Source organism: Mus musculus, chromosome 2 (assembly GCF_000001635.26).
Source record: "Mus musculus strain C57BL/6J chromosome 2, GRCm38.p6 C57BL/6J".
Taxonomy (NCBI): Eukaryota; Metazoa; Chordata; class Mammalia; order Rodentia; family Muridae; genus Mus; species Mus musculus.
The window spans coordinates 32,833,065-32,851,458 of NC_000068.7; the positions used below are offsets into that span (position 1 = coordinate 32,833,065).

The 18,394-nt window shown below is 47.6% G+C and overlaps 1 protein-coding gene and 1 long non-coding RNA gene across 4 annotated transcripts in view; one reads left to right on the top strand and one right to left on the bottom strand.

Annotated features, from left to right (window-relative positions):
• Stxbp1 (syntaxin binding protein 1) overlaps positions 1-14,173 on the bottom strand; it is a 59,631-nt gene extending 45,458 nt beyond the window's left edge. Inside the window, exon 1 of one of the 2 annotated variants that reach the window (NM_001113569.1) lies at positions 13,991-14,173. In NM_001113569.1, the coding sequence (NP_001107041.1) occupies positions 13,991-14,027 (37 nt within the window). In that variant the 5' untranslated portion in view covers positions 14,028-14,173. The remainder of the gene's footprint in view (positions 1-13,990) is intronic. The other variant, NM_009295.2, reaches the window with a different exon arrangement.
• Gm13524 (predicted gene 13524) lies at positions 12,872-17,381 on the top strand. Of its 2 annotated transcripts, none has more exons than NR_166174.1 (2): positions 12,872-13,566; positions 14,693-17,381. It is a non-coding gene; the product is annotated as a predicted gene 13524 (long non-coding RNA). The 2 variants fall into 2 exon arrangements; NR_166175.1 differs by having other exon boundaries at positions 12,872-13,371.
• Positions 17,382-18,394: the final 1,013 nt, after the last annotated feature.

An 18,394-nucleotide genomic window follows, 5' to 3' on the forward strand; every position in this document is an offset into this window, starting at 1 on the left:
CTCTCAGGCTGGTTAGCTCGGAGGACTTCCCTCGGGACCTTAGCATGGACATGGCCCCAGCTGCAATAATCAACACCAAAATAATAACAGACACAATAATAAATAAAATAAAAAGCATTACATTGTTCTTCCTAAGGACAGCTAAACACAGTGTACCTCAGATAAAAGGAGCTGTAACATCATAAATCTTCACACAGATAACAAGAGCTGCAAAAAACAAACAAACAAACAAAAAAACCACATACACACACAAAAACAGAAACAGAAACAATTTCAATTTCTTTTTTTCTTTCTTTTTTTTTTTTTTTTTTTTTTTTTTTTTTTTTTTGGTTTTTCGAGACAGGGTTTCTCTGTATAGCCCTGGCTGTCCTGGAACTCACTCTGTAGACCAGGCTGGCCTCGAACTCAGAAATCTACCTGCCTCTGCCTCCTGAGTGCTGGGATCAAAGGTGTGCGCCACCACACCTGGCTCCAGGGTTCAATTCTTAGTATCACAGAGAGAAGGGGCGGAGGAGGAAGAAGAGGGAAGGAAGAAAGGAAGGAAGGAAGGAAGGAAGGAAGGAACAACAGTGATTACGTGATGAGGGAGACAGTCTGTATTTGCTAAAGAAAAGAAGCTGCCCCTCTCTTGCACATCAGCAGGGACATTCATGTACTAACACCCCATCTGGTCCCCAGTATGCATGTATTTCTCTATCAACCACTGAGTTTCTCTTAGCACATACCGTGTGATAAGCAGTAAGTCTGGGAACCTTGGAGACCCAAGAAGTGGCCAGCAGCCACATTAGTAGACACGGCATCTAATGGTTCCCAGTTACATTTCTTGTGTGGTGTTCACCCAGAGACCAACATTAGACGGAAAGCACACTTGGAAGAAAGTGTGATGGAATGGAGACTTCCTCCATCCCAGCAACCCAGCAGGCAGGCCAGGCCAGTGCAGGGACTGGACTTACCTCCAGGGAATCCTTGACTGGAGACTTTGAGTGCCTTGGCCAAGGGTGCTATTAAACACCCATAATCTGACCAAAATTTCAACAGTACCAAGACTCTACCCTGACCCAGCCATCTGAGCCTCTGGAACCTTCTGGAGGTATCATCACTGACATGAGAAAAGAAAGCTTCAGGAAAGCTTCTAGAGGCAGGAACTAGTCCCTAGTTAGAGATAAGAACACAGAACGATCCAGTTTCGGGAGGAATACTTTTCCTAAATCCATGCAATTGATTACAATAAGATACCAGAAAGAAAGGGGGTGGAACCATTGCTCAGCAGCTAAGAGCATTTGCTGCTCTTGCAGAGGACCCAAGCTTGATTCCCACAGGATAGTTCACAACTGTCCGTAACTCTAGTTCCAGGGGATCCAAAATCTCCTAACCTTTGCAGGCACCAGATACACACATGGCTCACAGACATACAAGAAAAACACACATCCATATAAAATAAAACAATAATTCTAAAAATCTTCTAAAGATTATACACACACACACACACACACACACACAGAAAAAAAGAAACAGAAACATCCTATTTGGGTTTGGGCTCAGAATCAAGCACGGGAAGAAGGCGGGGCTCCAGGAAGAGAAGAATGCTGACATGCCAGAGAAAGGACCGGATGCGAGCTTCCACTGAGTACACAGACCAAGTGACTTCTGTTCTCAGCTCTCCTTCTGCCTCTGTCTCTGCCACTGTGTCATCTGTCCTGCTTCAGCTTGGCACTACTCCTGCTTCCTGTTGCCCAGCTCCCTCACCTGGGAACTCCTCCTCAGCTCCACCCTATTAATTTCCGGTTACCTTTCCTTTGAATTTTTAGCTCGTGACCGTCATAGCTGAGAAAAGTTAAAGCTGCTTTCCCTGCAGGCCTTCTTCAGAATAACCTGTCTGAATAAGCCTTTGCTGCGTGCCTTCCTTCTCTAGAAGACATTTGTAAATGCTAACTAAGCCTGGTGGGAGGGGAGCAAGACCAGGAGTTCACAGTAATCTTTGGCTACATAGTTCAGGACCAGCTTGGACCCTGTTTCCAAAAACCCAGGAGAGGAAAACCAAACGACTTTGGTTTTGCTTTTGAGGAGCTCACTACGTTGTTTGAGCTGACCTGAAACTCCCAGAGATCTGCCTACCCCTGTCTCTCAAATCCTGGGGTTCAATGTGTGGACGGCCATGCTCCTCCTAAACAGCAGTTTTTTCAAAGTTCCTATGCATACATTTTATGTTCTTTTCCACTTGAAATGACAGGAGGCAGCTCTCTGTGAACTGTACAGACCTCTCCAGGTACCCAGGCATAACTGGGGTATTCTGCTGGGGCATGCAGTGAACGTTGGGTGCTGGGGTGGTCTCGGCCCTCGATTGAGCAGCAGGAAAGTAGCAGAGAAGCCTGGTGACATCTCCACACTGTCTAACTGCGTCATGGCTCTATGCCCAAGACCACTTTGTTGAAGATGTATGTCAGAGTCTGGAAAGCTAGTTCATCATGACATTCCTGGATTTGGGCTATCACAGATACTTGGGGTTTTTTCTGTTTGTTGGCTTGTAGTTTTTTGTTTGTTTGGGGGGATGTGGTGGTGTGTGTATGTGTGTTTTGGGGAGGAGAGGACAAGGTCTCATTTTATACCCTAGCTGGCCTGGCCTAGAACTCCCTATGAACACCAGGCTGACCTGAAAACTGACAGAGTTCCATCTGCCTCTGTCTCTCAAGTGCCAAGATTAAAGACAAGTGCCACCACACTGGACCCAAATATTTGTTTTTAACCTGTAGTCCAGCTCTTATTTGCTACCCACATACCCAGCACTAAAAGGCTGAGATTTATGACTATTTATATCAGTGAGAAGGAAAAAATAGTAGCCCAAAGGGCCTGTCACCTGCTGTGAGGAAGCCAGCCTGTCTGATGAGCACTTCCTCCTTCCTTCCCAGGATGCAGTTCTCCTAACTAATATCTCATTTTACAGTCTGTGGTCTGATTTTCTCCTCTCTCTCTCTCTCTCTCTCTCTCTCTCTCTCTCTCTCTCTCTCTCTTTCTCTCTTCCTTCCTTCCTTCCTTCCTTCCTTCCTTCCTTCCTTCCTTTTAGGTTTTTCGAGATAGGGTTTCTCTGTGTAGCCCTGGCTGTCCTGGAACTCACTCTGTAGACCAGGCTGGCCTCAAACTCAGAATCTGCCTGTCTCTGCCTCCCAAGTGCTGGGATTAAAGGCGTGTGCCACCACTGCCCAGCAGGTCTGATTTTCTACACTAGACTTACTAGCACTTTACACCTATCAAAGGTAAGCTGGTCCACCTTGACTTAGTAAATAGTGCAGGAAAAACTAGCAAACTGAACACAGAACCTCAGAGGCTTTCGGAGCTGGCAGCACGCAGTGCCTGTGGAACTCAAGAGGAGAGCATATGGGCAGACTGCATACTTTTCACCACTGGCCATGGCTGGTGAACACACTTCAACACCCCAGAACAATGGTGCTTCCCCTCGGCCTGGAGGAGCCAAGACCCCTGGTGATTATGGGCCTCTGTTGCTGGTCTCTGCTACTTTGTAGTTTCTTCTTTTTCCCACCCTTTATCCCCTGGCATCACCCCCTATCACTAAAAAGGGAAGAAAGAAGGATAGAGAGGAAAAGAAGTAAAGATCTCTGAATCTAATTTCTTTCTTATTTCTCTTGGAGCACAACTCTAACAAACTAATCAACCGTCCTAAATAACCAAGGACCCCCAACCTCACCTACGGGGCCCTTGCATTTACATACACCCTGGAAAATTCCCAGAATTCCAAATATCACACTATCAGAGAAACTACCTGCAGCTGGCAAAGCCATGCCTCTGCTAGAGCACCCCCAAATCCCACACATGGGATTAAAACAAAATCATATTCATAATATCTTTATGTTTTTTAAAAAGGAACTCAAAATTCCATAATTCCCACTCGAGGCCTCAACGTGGAGAGAGGAACGAATGAGCTAGGAACACAGGTCCTCAAGAACCTCTCCCTGCCGGACGTGACGGCGCACACCTTAGATCTCCGCACTCGGGAGCAGGGCAGGCAGACTGGTGTTTGAGGTAGCCTAGTCTACAGAGCCAGTGCCAGGACAGCCAGGGCTGCATAAAGAATCCATATCTGGGGGGAAGGGGGATCCCCCTCTTACCACCAGTCTTTTCATTCACTGACTTTCCAGATTTCCTATAACTAGACCGTGGTCTCTTGGGCAGGAGGACATTCCTTGGGGACTCTGAGTCTAAGATGAAAAGATATTGATTTTAGGATCTCTCAACAACACATAACACATCCCATCCCAGCTGATAGCTCTCAACTGCTGTCAGTGTCTCCCACTCTTTTTTTTTTTTTTTTTAAATTTATTTATTTATATGTAAGTACACTGTAGCTATCTTCAGACACTCCAGAAGAGGAGTCAGATCTCATTATGGATGGTTGTGAGCCACCATGTGGTTGCTGGGATTTGAACTCCAGACCTTCGGAAGAGCAGTCGGGTGCTCTTACCCACTGAGCCATCTCACCAGCCCGTGTCTCCCACTCTTAATCATAAGCAGACAACACAGTTTGCTGAACATCTGAGGAAAAATTCCTGCATGCAAAGCAGACACTAAAACAAATAAAACTACCACCAAAAAAAAAAAAAAAAAGGAGGAGGAAATTGAGATTAGACACGTGTGTGTCTGTGTCTGTGTGTTAAAGAGAAAGACCTAAAAATTACTGCATTCATTGCATCCATGAAATTTTGATAGAAACATAAACTTAAGCAGAGAAATGGAATGATAAACTTGAGGAATCCTCCTGGAAAACACAGCAAAGCCAGATAGATAATTAGAAAGAAAAGGAAGTCTGAGCACCCTGACGTGGGACAGCATCCTGAGGTGCGCGCACCAGCACTCTTCCCTGCTTGCTCTTGGAGGCCTACTGCTTAAAGACCAGAGTGTGACGTGACCCAAAATCACAGCAGAACCCTGCTCAGCTCCCACACTTCATTTTTCTCCTGAGAAGGGCTGGTCTCTGAATTCCCTCCTAGGCTACCATAAAAAAAGAAGTCACCTGGGAAGACATGTCAGAACTTGGTCACTCCTCCCTGCTGAGAGCCCCCACACCTGTGAGTTCTTCCTCTGTGGGCTGCCAGCCTACAGCAGCTCTGTCCCTCCTGCCGTCACAGGAACCTCATGAGGCTGTTCGAGAAAAGCCACCACTGTATGTGAGCTCAGTGTGAGCTGTCTTTCTGCCCCACTACTGCAGTTCTCCCAACTTGTCCTTGTCAGTCTGTCTGGCATGAAACACCAGTCTAGTGCTGTCTGTCCCTGAAAGTCACACAGGAGAAGGCCTGATGAGGTGATTCACTCAACAGACATTATACACTGAGTCCCTACTGTGGGTAAGAGCCCAGACTGGGGGGTTCCGAGATGCCTCCCGAAGCCTGATCTGTGTGATGTCATGTCAGCACAAACCCTGCCTTTCCACACCTTCACACTTCCTCCTCCAAGCAACCAGGAGCAATGAAGTCAGCACAGACAGCTCCTCACTCTAACTCTTGGGAAGCACCAAGAAAGAGGTGAACATCCTCAGGGGTCCAGACTTCAAAGGCTCCTTGCCAGCAAGGAGAGTGGGGCCTTGCCCAGGAGCTGAACAACTGCAGCTGGCTCAAGGTCACTGCGAGTTAAGGGCAAAGGCTCGGTCACCCAGGATAGCTCTGGCTCCCCGCTGACTCTCAGGCCTCCTGGCTGTTCCCTTTGGGCCTGCCAGTCAGTGTCAGTGTCTCCCTCACTCGTTCTCCCACATTTCCCATCCTCTCCTCTGAATGACTGTCCCCAACAGCTTAAGGTCATCGCATGGCCCCCAGCCTGCACCTCCATCGTGACCTCTCCTGATCTTTGCTGTCCCTGCCCACTGCCTCTTAGCATACTTTCAGAGATAGTGCCTAGGGAAGGTAACGTTCCCCCAAATGTGCTGTTTCTCTTGCCCTTGCCTCCTGTTGAACAATACGACCTTAGGACTTGCTGTGCTAAACTAGGACTGATTTCCAGCCTTCTCTTTTCATCCCTTGCATCTGATGGCTGTGACGTAACCCGTCAACATCTGTAAGACGTCTCCCAGCTTACCTCCTTCCCCCATCCACTCTCTGTCTCAGACCTAGGTTAGCAGCCTCCCAAACACTGCCGCAGCCAGGACACCACCACAGCTCCTAACTCCCTGCCTCCCATCCAATCTCCAGAGAGAACCAGAGTGCTTTAAACCATTCTGACCCTGTCTTCCACTGACTTAAAAATCTGCATGGGGGTCTCCAGGACTTCTGAAAAACAACATAAGATCCTGAGAGATGACTCAGTGGCAAAGGAGTGTGCTACCAAGCATGATGCCCTGGGTCCAATCCCTGGTATCTGAAGCAGAAAACCAGCCCCCACAGGTTGTCCCAACCTCCACAGACATACTGTGGCACATACCCACTCCTTCCCATTCCAAAAATAAACACAATAAGGATTTTAAAACAGTACCAGGCTAAGGAAATCTAGCAACCCTCCCACCTCCGGCTTCTCTGTCTCCCCTTCCCCAGCCAAGCAACACTGGATTCGTCTTTCCTACCAACCTCAGCCCTTCTGCTTGCCTTACTCAGGCCCCACTGAGACCACTTTCTGCACAGCTAGCCTTTCCCTTTACAGATCTCCTTATCTTCACTTGTTTCCTGGGGATCCCAACATTATCCAGAGTCCCAGCCAGGGCAGGTCACTGCTGTGCTACGTGGACCCCCACCAGAACCAGTTTTAGCTGGGCTTGGTGGTACGGGCCTATAATCCCAGCACGGTGGAGGCCAGGGCAGGAGGACCAGGTTTCCGCACCCATCACCTTGCTGCACAGATTCTAATACCAATAGGCAGTCTATACGGTGGATGAATGAACAAAGGCATTGGGTCCAAATCCCTTGGAGGCCACTGAGTGAACTCAGGTGTGTTTGACAGTTCTTGAGTTTTCTGACATCTCCAAAGGCCACTACAGAAAGACTGACTTCTGGAGACCAATTTGAACCTGTACCTTCACAACCAGGCTCCCTTCCTACCCTAAATGAGAACAGCTGATGCAGGGTCATGTAGAGTTCACAGGGGCTTGTTGCAGTAGAACCTATTTCTTGCTCATCCTTGCGAGTTGTCTGTGAACTGTTCAAAGCAACTGCAATGATGAGGGAGACTCTGGTTGGTTGCTGAGAGGCTGATTGACAGTTCATGGGGGTGTACGACAGCCAGGAACAGGTGAAGGGTATACCAGCTATATCCCCAATGGCCAAGACACCTGCTCTTAACATCTTCATTTACTAAGAGGAAAGACATTAAAGAATGCTTACAATAAAGACTCATCCAGGAGTTAGCATTTTCAGTAGCACTTCACAGTGCTTAATCCCTAGCCAAGCACCCTTAGGAAGAGCTGCTGTGTCCCTCTGATCAACCTGAAAGCTGGCATTCCTGAGACAGTTATCCTAGGGCAAGCTTGGGACCAGAGCGCACGATTTAGGACTGCTGGACTGCCAGAGGTAACTATAAAAGTTGGCCTGATCAATTCACTAAAGAAAGCTCTGATGTGGATGCTGGAGATTGAACTGGGGCTCAGCGCACTGCGTGCTCTTAATTGCTGAGCTATCTTTCTAGCCTAGATCCAGTTTCTTCTGTTGGACCAAGGAAGTCAGCTTCCCATAGCCTCTTGCTGCTGTTGAGCTCTTCAGTTGCCAAGCACCTGTTTGCCTCAGAGGTGCTGTGTGCCAAAAAATAAATTAATTAATTAAAAAAAAAAAACATTCAATGTACAGCCAACACAATAAGCCCTTGTTGGATACAGGGAAGATGCAAGTCCTCTCACAACTGATGAAGACACGGGGATGCTACTTGGTCCCTAAACCACTACTTAGGGAAACTTGCCCCAACTTAAATTGTAAATCACATTATTATAAGGTGACAACCAGTTCAAAACAGAACTATATCTAGAAATAAACACCAAAAACAAAACAAAACAAAATGGGCATAGTAGTTCATGCCTCTGTGAGTTCGAGGCCAGCCTGATCTACAGAGTGAATTCCAGGACAGCCAGGGCACACAGAGAAACCCTGTCTGGGGGAAAAAAACAAAACAAACATTCAAAGGAAGGGAAGGAGATGAGGTAGAAGGCATACTTGAGCCTAAGAATTGAGTTTAGCCTGGAACCAATACAAAGATCCTGTCAGAGGAAGGAAGGAGGGAAGGGAGGGGCAGAGGAGGGGTTAGAGAGCCTGGGCGAGGAAGTGTAGAACCGGAGCCCTCAGACATCCAGAGGGAAGGTGAGGCGGTGCAGCTGCTCTGTGGGCTCCGCAGCAAGTAAAGGAGCCACGGAGGTGGCTCAGTGGGAAAGGTGCTTGCCACTAGGACTGGTGATCCTAAGTTCAGTTCCAGGCCCCACATGGTAGAAGGTGAGAACCAATGCAGAACTTCTACATGTGTGCAATGGTATGTGTGTGCACATACACACACGTGCTTGCACACACACACACACACACACACACACACACACACACAAAGTAAAATGCTATGTAAAAGAGGATAGGGGAGTTGAGATAGGGTCTCACTACATGGTCTTGAGCAGCCTCGAACTTTTCATGCAGATTATGGTAGTCTAGAGCTTGCTGCAATCCTCCTGCCTCTGGTGCTCAGATAGCCAGCATCTACTGCAACTGCTCTGGATGAAAGAAATCAAGTTTTTTTTGTTTTTTTTTTTAAGATTTATTTATTTATTTATTATGTGTAAGTACACTGTAGCTGTCTTCAGATACTCCAGAAGAGGGAGTCAGATCTTGTTACAGATGGTTGTGAGCCACCAAGTGGTTGCTGTGATTTGAACTCAGGACCTTCAGAAGATCAGTCGGTGCTCTTAACCGCTGAGCCATCTCTCCAGCCCAGAAATCAAGTTTTAAAAAATGTATATACTTTGTATGTGTGTGTGTGTGTTTACGTGTGTATGTGATACGTGTGTTTGTATGTAGGTCAGAAGCTGGCATAATGTGTCTCTTGCTATCAGTACCTACCTTAGCTTATGCAGTTTCTCTCTGTGCCTACCGCTCAGATTTGCGTTACTGCTTGGCCAGTGTATTTCAGGGTCCATCTGTCTCTCCACCCACGCCCTAGCTAGGGTTACAGATGCACATGACTATACCTGGCACTTTTACCTGGAGCTGGGGATCAGAACTCAGGTCCTCATGCTTGCATAGCAGGGACTGTCCCCACTGGGCCATCTCTCCAGCCCCAGAAATCCCATTTTAAGAGCTGGGCGAAGTAGTGCTCACCTTTGATCCCAGTACTTGGGAGACAGAGACAGGTGGATCTCTGTGTGTTCAAGGCCAGCCTGTTCTATATAGTGAGTTCCAAGCCAGCCAATGCTACATAGTGAGATCCTGCCTCAAAAAAAAAAAAAAAAAAACCAAACAAACAAAAGAAAAAGAGCATGCTCTATTCCATTGGCATGATATTCTGGAAGATGCAAAACTCCAGGGAATGGAAAAAGGTTGGTGGTTGCCAGGAGCTGAGGGTAGGAAGAGACTATCTATAGGGAACAGCATGAGAAAATCTGAAATCTGTTTTTGTTTGTCTGCCTGCCTGTCTGTCTGTCTGTTTAGACAGGATCTTCCAGAGAGCCTGCATTTGACTCCTAGTATACACATCCAGTGGCTCACAACCACCTGTAACTCCAGCTCCCCTGGATCTGGCGCCCCCTTCAGGATTCTATCGGCACCTACAATCAAGAGACACAAAAATAAATCTTAGCCAGGCGGTGGTGGCAGGCACACCTTTAATCCCAGCACTCAGGAGGCAGAGGCAGATGCATCTCTGTGAGTTCGAGTTTCAAGACAGCCAAAACTATACAAAGACACTTTGTTTTGAGCAAATCAAATAGATAGACAGAGTTAATCTTAAAAAAAAAAATGTAAAACCATAGTCCTGGGCAGCAAGCTGGCTCAGTGGATACAGGTATTTGCAGCTGACCTTGAACTGAGTTTGATCCTTGAGGCCTACGAGGTAAAAGGAGGGGCTGACTCCTGAAAGCCTTCTTCCCTCCACAGGTCTGTGGCACACTCCCAACTCAAACAAATAAATAGGTTTAATCTTAAAATGAAGCTGTGGTCCTGAAGTGAATAAACCTTTAAATCCAGGAAGATACTCAGCTCCTGAGGCTCTTGCTGGGCAGGCCTGAGGACCTTCATTCATCCCCAGTAAAAAGTTGGCACAGGGCACAAGAACCCACTATCCCAGCTGGCATGGGGGTCTCCCATAATTCTAGTTACTGAGCCTGTTCTCGTTCTCCTGAGTTGTCTGTCCAACATTAACTGTGTGTCAGTGCCTACATCATGCACTGAGGACAGGCCCAAGAACAAGACCCACTGAAGAAACACACAGACCAGTTGGGCAAGGCCAAAACACACAAGTAAGTCACAGTGTGTTCTACAGCATGCTGGGGAAGCAGCAGAAAACCTCTGGAGGACTGATGGCCACACAGTCGACCTAGTCCCATTTTGCTGTTGGTTTGGTTTCTAGGGGCTTGTTGGCTGGTTGGTTTGAAGACAGGGTCTCACTAAGTATCCCAGGCTGGCCTGGAACTCTGCCTCCGGAGTCCTGGAGAAAAAGGCATATGCCACCATGCTTGCTTGGCACAGCAGATTCATGTTTTCTTAGCTTTCAGCTTTGAAACTCCCATAGTTCCTAGCAAGCTCTAAACAAATGTCTATAGAATAAGTAGCTAAATCAATCCATATCCTCTTCTTACACCTACAGCCCACGGGCTATCCAATGAAGCTCAACTCAGAAGGGCCCAGAAGGGCTCTGGGGCTGGTACTGCACATGTGCAAGGCTCTAAATTAGATTGGGGCAGATTCCAGGGAAAGGTAAGGGGCTCAAAACTACATTTATTTTGTGTTTATTCATATCCTAAGTGATGTGGGCTTCCCCCCAAAACAAACAAAGGACAGGATCATTTTTTACTTCTGAAAAAATCTGATAGTGACTGTGCTGGTTAGTTTTATGTCAACTTCACACAGCTAGAGCCTTTAGAGGAGGGTGCCTCAATTACAAAAAGGCCTCTGTAAAATGGGGCTGTAGGCAAGCCTGTAGGGCATTTTCTTAATCACTGACTGAAGTGGGAGGGCCCAGCCCATTGTGGGTGAGACCACCCCTGGGCTCTGTAAGAAAGCAGGCTGAGCAGGCCTGCATCCCCTCCTGAGTTCAGGTGCCTGCTCAGTCCTGACTTCCTTCAATGATGAACTGTGATGTGGAAAAATCCTTTCCTCCCAAAGCTAATTTTGGCCATGGTGTTTCATTCCAGCTACGATAACCCCAACTAAGACGGTGACTATGGAATGTTAACTTAGAGCAAAAGGAAGGTGACATTTAAACTGGTGCATAGTGGGTTTTTAAAAGCTTTAGCTGCAGCTGTAGCTCAGTGGGTAGAGTGCTAACCTAGCATACTAGAGGCCCCAGGTTCAATCCCAGCACTGCTGAAAATGGAGACAGTGGTGGGAGGCTCCAGAGGGAGAAGCTGGAGGATCAGTTTTAACTCATGCTGAGCCCCTGGCAGCTCTAGGCGTACCTGGGCTATATTAGACTCAGTTCTCAAGACAGTGAAAAGGAAAAGCATCTTCATCTCACTTTTATTTTTTGGAGAAAAAAGCCAAAGCAGAAACCCCACCAAAAACTAGAAGGTAGCATTAAAATCGTATTCAGCGATACATTTTCCTAAAGCACACGCCTAACTCAATTGTCACAGGAATAGAAGCCTGTTCACACATTCATCATTTTTTTTAATTGTGCTTATTTTTGCACACCACAGTTTCACTTTGTTTCAAAGGAAATTTTGGCCATATTGCATACTGATATATATATATATATAACTTTTTCTGATGCTTACTTCTAAAAGAGGCAAGGCGAGAGGTTATGGTGACACCTAAGGGTCTTGGCAAAAGGATGCAAGCACCTCACCACCTGGGTATGGTGGTGCAAGCCTGGAACCCCAACATTTTGGTAGCCTGAGACAGGAGGATTACCATGAGTTCAAAGCCAGCCTGCACTGGGTAGCAAGTACCAGGCTAGCCAGGGCTGTAAAGTGAGACCTTGTCTCGCATTAACAAAAAATAAGCTGAAGTTGGTGGCTCACAGCTATAATCTTCAGCATTTGTGACGCTGAGGCAGGAGGATTAAGATAAATTTAATGCCAGTCTAAGTTACATAGTGCCTTCTGGGCCAGCAGCTTGGACTGTAGAGACTGTCTTGGGGGAGATTCTTTAATAAGTATTTTATCATTCAAATGTAGTATTCAAAATATAATACCTGGAATACAACATTCGATCCCATACCTCTAGCCCTTGAAAAGGGGGGTATAAAGAAAACTTTATGTATGTAGAATGCAAGGATGTTATTTTTACTTAAACTACAAGGAAACGGACACTAGATTAAAAAAAATTAATTAACAGTGATTTCAGCAAGTCATTTAACTGCTCCAAGCCTCAATTGTTTTCCCATAGGTGAAAATGAAGATGTTGACGACAGAAAATCCCTAGGGATACTTGCAGCCTTAACCACCAATTCTCCTCAGAAAACAATTCAAGTAGCCTTTACAGCACGGGTGCTAGCATAAGCATTTAAAAAGGTCGACTTTTGGTTTTGTTTTTATAATAATTTCTCCTGATGTACTATATCAGGGAAGAGTATCCCCCCCCCCTACTCATACCAGTCAAAAGATAAGGGTTAGGCAGTTAGTACGCTCAACAGTTATGCTGCATTTGATGGGGGGTGGGGGGCGGGGAGGAAGCTGCCATAGAACAGGATCACTGAAAAGGGAAACTGTAAATTTCCACCTCTCCTACAGGGAAAAGGCACTTTCATTTTCTCTCTCACTCTAAAAAGATAGCCAAAGTCACAGCAGTGTTCACGCGGTTTCATTGTAAAGACGTGCCAAAATACTTAAGAGGCACTATTTTTCTACCTAGGTCACCCATCTTTGAGAATACCGACAGCCCGCCCTCACTTCGACGCTCCCCATCCATTATTAAAAAAAAATAAATAAATAAATTTAAACATGTCTGCTGTGCCTTTCATGCAAACCTATAAACAGTCACATCTTCCCCGCAGCGACGCCCAGGTCTGAGTCCCACAAGCAGCGAGACTGCAGACTGCGGCGCTGGCTGGGGCCACTCCTCCCGCGACACTCCGAAACTGCTCCCCTTTCCCTTGGGATTTCTAAGGGTTCGGACCAGCTAAGACCCCTCCCTTTAAGTCCAGCCCGGGGAAGGGGAGGCGGAGAGAGCCTTGCGGAAGCAGTGCCACAGGAAAACCCCGTGTCCCCTGCCCAGCTGGCAGGAGTGGCCCTGGCGGCGCGCGCCCAGCCGCTCCCAGGTGGGTCTCTGCAGCCGGGGACAGCGCCCTGCTCCCGGGAGAGGGAGGCAGGGAGGGAGGAGGACGCAGGCCAGGCTTCGTTCGTCACGATTCACGAGGGAGGGTGGGAAAGAGGGAGGGATTGGAGACAGAAAGAAAGGGGGGGGGGAGCGGAATTGAGAGCTCTGGATATGCAGAAGGCAAGGAAAGGAGACGGTAGGAAAGGAATACGTCTGGAGAAGAGTTGGGGTGCAGAAGGGTGATGCTGCAGAGGAGGGTGGTGGGCTGGAGGGGATAAAGGCGCGGGTGGGGGAGGTGAACAGGGAGAGAGAGAGAGAGGAGAGGGATGGGATGAAGGGAGAGATGGCGTGATGGAAGTGAATGGATGAAGGTAAAAAGGAAAACGAGATGTTTATGAAGGCGAGGTATGAGGAGGAGGGATGGGATGAAGAGAGGTGGAGGAATAGAGACTGAGGAGGCGTCTGGGGTGAGGAGGACCGAGGTGAAGAGGGGATCTGGGTGAAGCGTGAGTCAGGGAAGCCTGCTGGCCGCAGGAAGCCAGAGGGGCATCCCTCCCGGGAGGGCGGCGCCTGAATAACGGGTTTCGCCGGCCCCGGGGCAGCACCCGGACGCCACTTACTCTCTCCGACCACCGCCTTGAGGCCAATGGGGGCCATGGCGTTCTTCGAGTCTTCGGGCTCCGATGCTCCTCCCGCGACACCGTCGCCTCCCCCGGGCCGCGCGCCCCGCTGTCTGCAGCCCGCCGCCCCGCAGTCGCGCTCGGGACCGACTGACGCGCGGACTCCGCGCGGGGGCGCGACTCGGGCCAAAGCGAGGCTGTGTAGCGGCCAGCGCGCGCGGGAGGGGCGGGGCTGCGGGGCGGGGCCTCGCGCCAGCCGTCATCGTCACCCGCGCGCTGCCGCCAATAGAAGCGCGGCCCGGGCGCGAGACCCCGCCCTCCGGGATGCAGGCTCCGGGAGCGCCCTCCCCTGCGCCTCACGCTCGCGCCAGGGCCTCAGGGTCCTAAAATCCCCTCGCCAGCCCTGCACGGGCTGCCCAGGTCATGGGAATCTCCCTAAAGCCAGGCTGTGATGCTCTTCCTGCTTTTTTGGGAGCCTTCCATTTTCTCCTGCCAAAAAACCGAACTCTGAGAGCAGATTCTTATTAACTGTAGTCCCATTCCCAGCCACAACATAGGCTTACAGTACACTGACACTATCCCTGTGTCTCTGTGGTCTGTTTACCATTGATGGAGAGCTAAGCTCTGTGTTACACACCTTTCAGGTATCATTTTACTAAATTCGCGCAATAACCGAACATCATTTCTAATCTTCATTTTCAGGTACAAAAACACACCCGAGGCGCTTGCTGTTGTACCATTTATCTATCAGTCACTAATGAATATTATTCTCCCATAACTATGTATAAGCTATGTATATGAATTACTATGGATATTCTGTATACTGGAGCTGCACTCGTGCACAAGACATGGAACAAATCCAGTAGTTTCCAAAGTCCAAATCTAATTAGGAAATACTACAGAATCAACTCTGGACTCAGCATCTCCTTCCTCCTGTCTACATGGTCACATACTGGTTTTCGAGGTTCCATCTTTGCTAATGAAGAAGGTTGCTTTGGAAATACAGAACAAGAGTAGGAGACGTACCTCAGAGGTGGAGCACTTGCTTGTTATATGCAAGGTCTCCACTTTGATCCCTGATGGTGGAAAATAAAATAAAGTGCAAAGAAAAAATGAACAAGTCCAACTAACTTAAAAATCACAAAGGATGGGGCTGGAGAGATGGCTCAGTGGTTAAGAGCACTGGCTGTTCTTCCAGAGGTCCTCAGTTAAAGTCTTAGCATTCACATGACAGCTCACAATTGTCTGTGACTGTATCTAGTAGGACCAAATGCCCTCTTCTGATGTGCATACATGCCAACAGAATACCCACATACATAAAATACATGCATGAATAAATCTTTTTTAAAAACATTTTTAAAAGGAAAAATCACAAAGGAGCCAGGTGTGGTAACACATACCTTTAGTCCTAGCACTCAGGAGACAGAAAGCTAGGGGGTCCCTGAGTTTGAGACCAGTCTGGTCTACAGAGCAAGTTTCAGAAAAGCCTGGTCTATAGAACAAGTTGAGGGACAGCCAGGGCTACACAGAAAATCGCTATCTTTACAAACAAACAAGAAAGAACCACAAAGGAGGGCATAGCAGCACAGACCTTTAATCCCAGCACTTGGGAGGTAGAGGCAGGACAAACTCTGTGAGTTCTTGGCCAGCCTGGTCTACATAGTGAGTTTCAGGCAAGCCAGAGCTACATATACCCAGTTTAAAAAAACAAAACAAAACAAAACAAAACGACAACAACAAACTCCCAAAGGCAGAGCTATTGAGAGGGCTCAGTGGGTAAAGGCACTTGTCGTCTGGCCTTATATCCTAAGTTTGACCCCCTGGAATCCAGTTAGTGCATGGAGCAAGCAGACTCCCACACGTTCTCTGACCTCCACACACGCACAGTGGCGCTTGGTATCAGACATTAGGTAAATATAATAAAACTTTTACAGCAGTTCTCTGGAACCAACTCCCTAAAATTGTCTGACTTCCACATGAGTGCCACAGAGTGTGTACATACATCATACTTACGTATACATATAATAAAAATTTTTTTAATCATAAAGGACTGCTAGACACGGTGGCAAACATCCCAGTGTTTGAGAGGGTAAGGCAAGAGACTTTCTGTGAACTTCTGCCAGCCTGGGCTACATGGTAATCTCCTGTCTCAAAAACCTGAAACAAATAGGCTACAAAGTATGGCTATGAAGTCCATGAGTACCCCACACGTGTGGACAGCCCTGTGATCTGGGACCCTTTCCGCATATCATTCAGAAATCAAGTGATTTTTTTTTTTTATAGACGAGGACCCTGGGATTCAGAGAGGCTGTATTGAGTAGTGGCCAAGTAGTAATTCAAGTACTTTTTAAAACAAATGCATTTATTTATTTATTTATTTATTTAATCTATCGATCTATTTACTTAGACAGGACTTACTATGTGGCCCCGTTTGGTTTAGAATGTGCAGAAATCTACCTGCTTCTGCCTCCTGGTGCTGGGGTTAAAGGTGTTTGCCATTCCTGGCTTTAGTCATAGTTTATGATAATTTGCTTTTGCTTTTTTTTTTTTTTTTGGTTTTTCAAGACAGGGTTTCTCTGTGTAGCCCTGGCTGTCCTGGAACTCACTCTGTAGACCAGGCTGGCCTCGAACTCAGAAATCCGTCTACCTCTGCCTCCCGAGTGCTGGGCTTGAAGGCTTAGCCACCACTGCTCCCCACTCCCCAAGCATGTAACAGGGGCCCATGTAGCTCAGACTGGCCTTAAACTTGATATGTAGCTCAGGATGACCTTCAATCCCTCATTCTCTCGTCACCTCTCACAAGCTGGAAACCTAGGCATGCACCACCATGTCTGATTTATGTTGTGCCATCAGTCTACCAGCTAAGCTCAGCCTTAGTCCCTAGAAATACAACTCTGTTATAATTTGAATTCTGAGCTACTGTCTTATACAGTACAACAAGAAAAGAAGCGAAAGCCTAAGGAAGAATTTTCCAAGGTCGTGAAGTGAGTCATGGTGGAACGTCAAACACTGTATGTCCTAGTTCAAGACACCGGCACCAAGATGAGAAGATTTGACAACATTCTGTCATGAAAAATAAATGTTGGCAGGATCTGGGATTGATGAGGCAAGGCTCCAGGCACGTCTGTGAAGGGTTCTGGTGACTCTGTTAGCCTCTGGGCATACCCGTGGGAGGCTATTGTGATTAGGCTAATTGAGGTGGGAAGACCTGCCCACAATGGTTGGTATCATTCCCTAGGCTGTGAGCTGTGCCATAATAGGCATTGCTTTCTGCTTCCTGACTGTGGACACGGTGTGACCAGCCACCTCAAGCTCCTACCTTCCTTCCTACCTTGCCATAATGGACTTGCCCTTGAACTGTAAACCAAAAATAAATGTTTTCTTCCTTAAAGTACTTTCATCAGGATGTTTTATCACAAGAACAGGAAAGGGAACCCAGACATCTGGCCTCGACTCCAGTTTTCACCTATAGGACCTTTTGTTTCCTTCCTAGGCAGAAGGTACAATATGTCTTCTCTCCATGTCTCAGTACAGAACCCATTGGTACATCTGGAGATGGAGCTAGTGTGCGTAAATGTGAGGGAACCCCGGGTACAGTTGTGACACCACATGCTCCTTCCTTAACCAGCTGGCATGTATCAACAGAGACTCTTCAGTTAATGCATCTACCACAGAAAATGAATTGGAAGTTTGAAAAATCCCTTCTGGCTGAGTTGGGATGTTGAGGGCTGGATTGTCGTTCACTCAGTCAAGTGGGCCAATCAGGGTTAACAGAGTAGCATCAGATGTCCATCCCCCCCCCCCCGCCCCCGTGCTGTAAGGCATAACCCCTGCCCTTGTGGGTCTGTCTGATGGCCCAGACAGATGGTAGTAGGGGAGTCACACATGCTGGAAAGTGCTGAAACAGGAAAGGGACTGTGAAAGTCACTGACAGCAGGGCACCTGACCCAAGAACTGGCTGGGCTACAGTCAGAGAGGGCTCCTTGAACCAAAGCGTGGGGGGGGGGGGTTGGGAGGATTGGGGGCGTAGCAAGGGGGGATGGGAGAGCATCCTATCCCCCTACAGTAGGTGCAAAACCTAGCAATAGGAATGACTTTGACTTCTCCAGGAAAAGAGAGTCCATTGTGATTACATCAGAGAACCTAAGAGTCAGGTTGGCAGGCAGAGCTCTAGGAGAGGGGCCTGCTGCGTTGCTCAGGGACTTTCAGGTGGGGTGCGATCTCTGTACAAGGAACCTCTTCAGAGATCACAGCAAATATAGCAGCTCCTTATTTTCAGCAGAAACAAGGACCAGAAAAAAGAGTTTCTGTATGTGAGTGTACTTGGGGTGTTCCCTGTCAGTGGCTAAGGTCAGAATGGATGCTATTTTTAAAAAGAAAGTTCAGAGAGCAAGTGGGATGAGA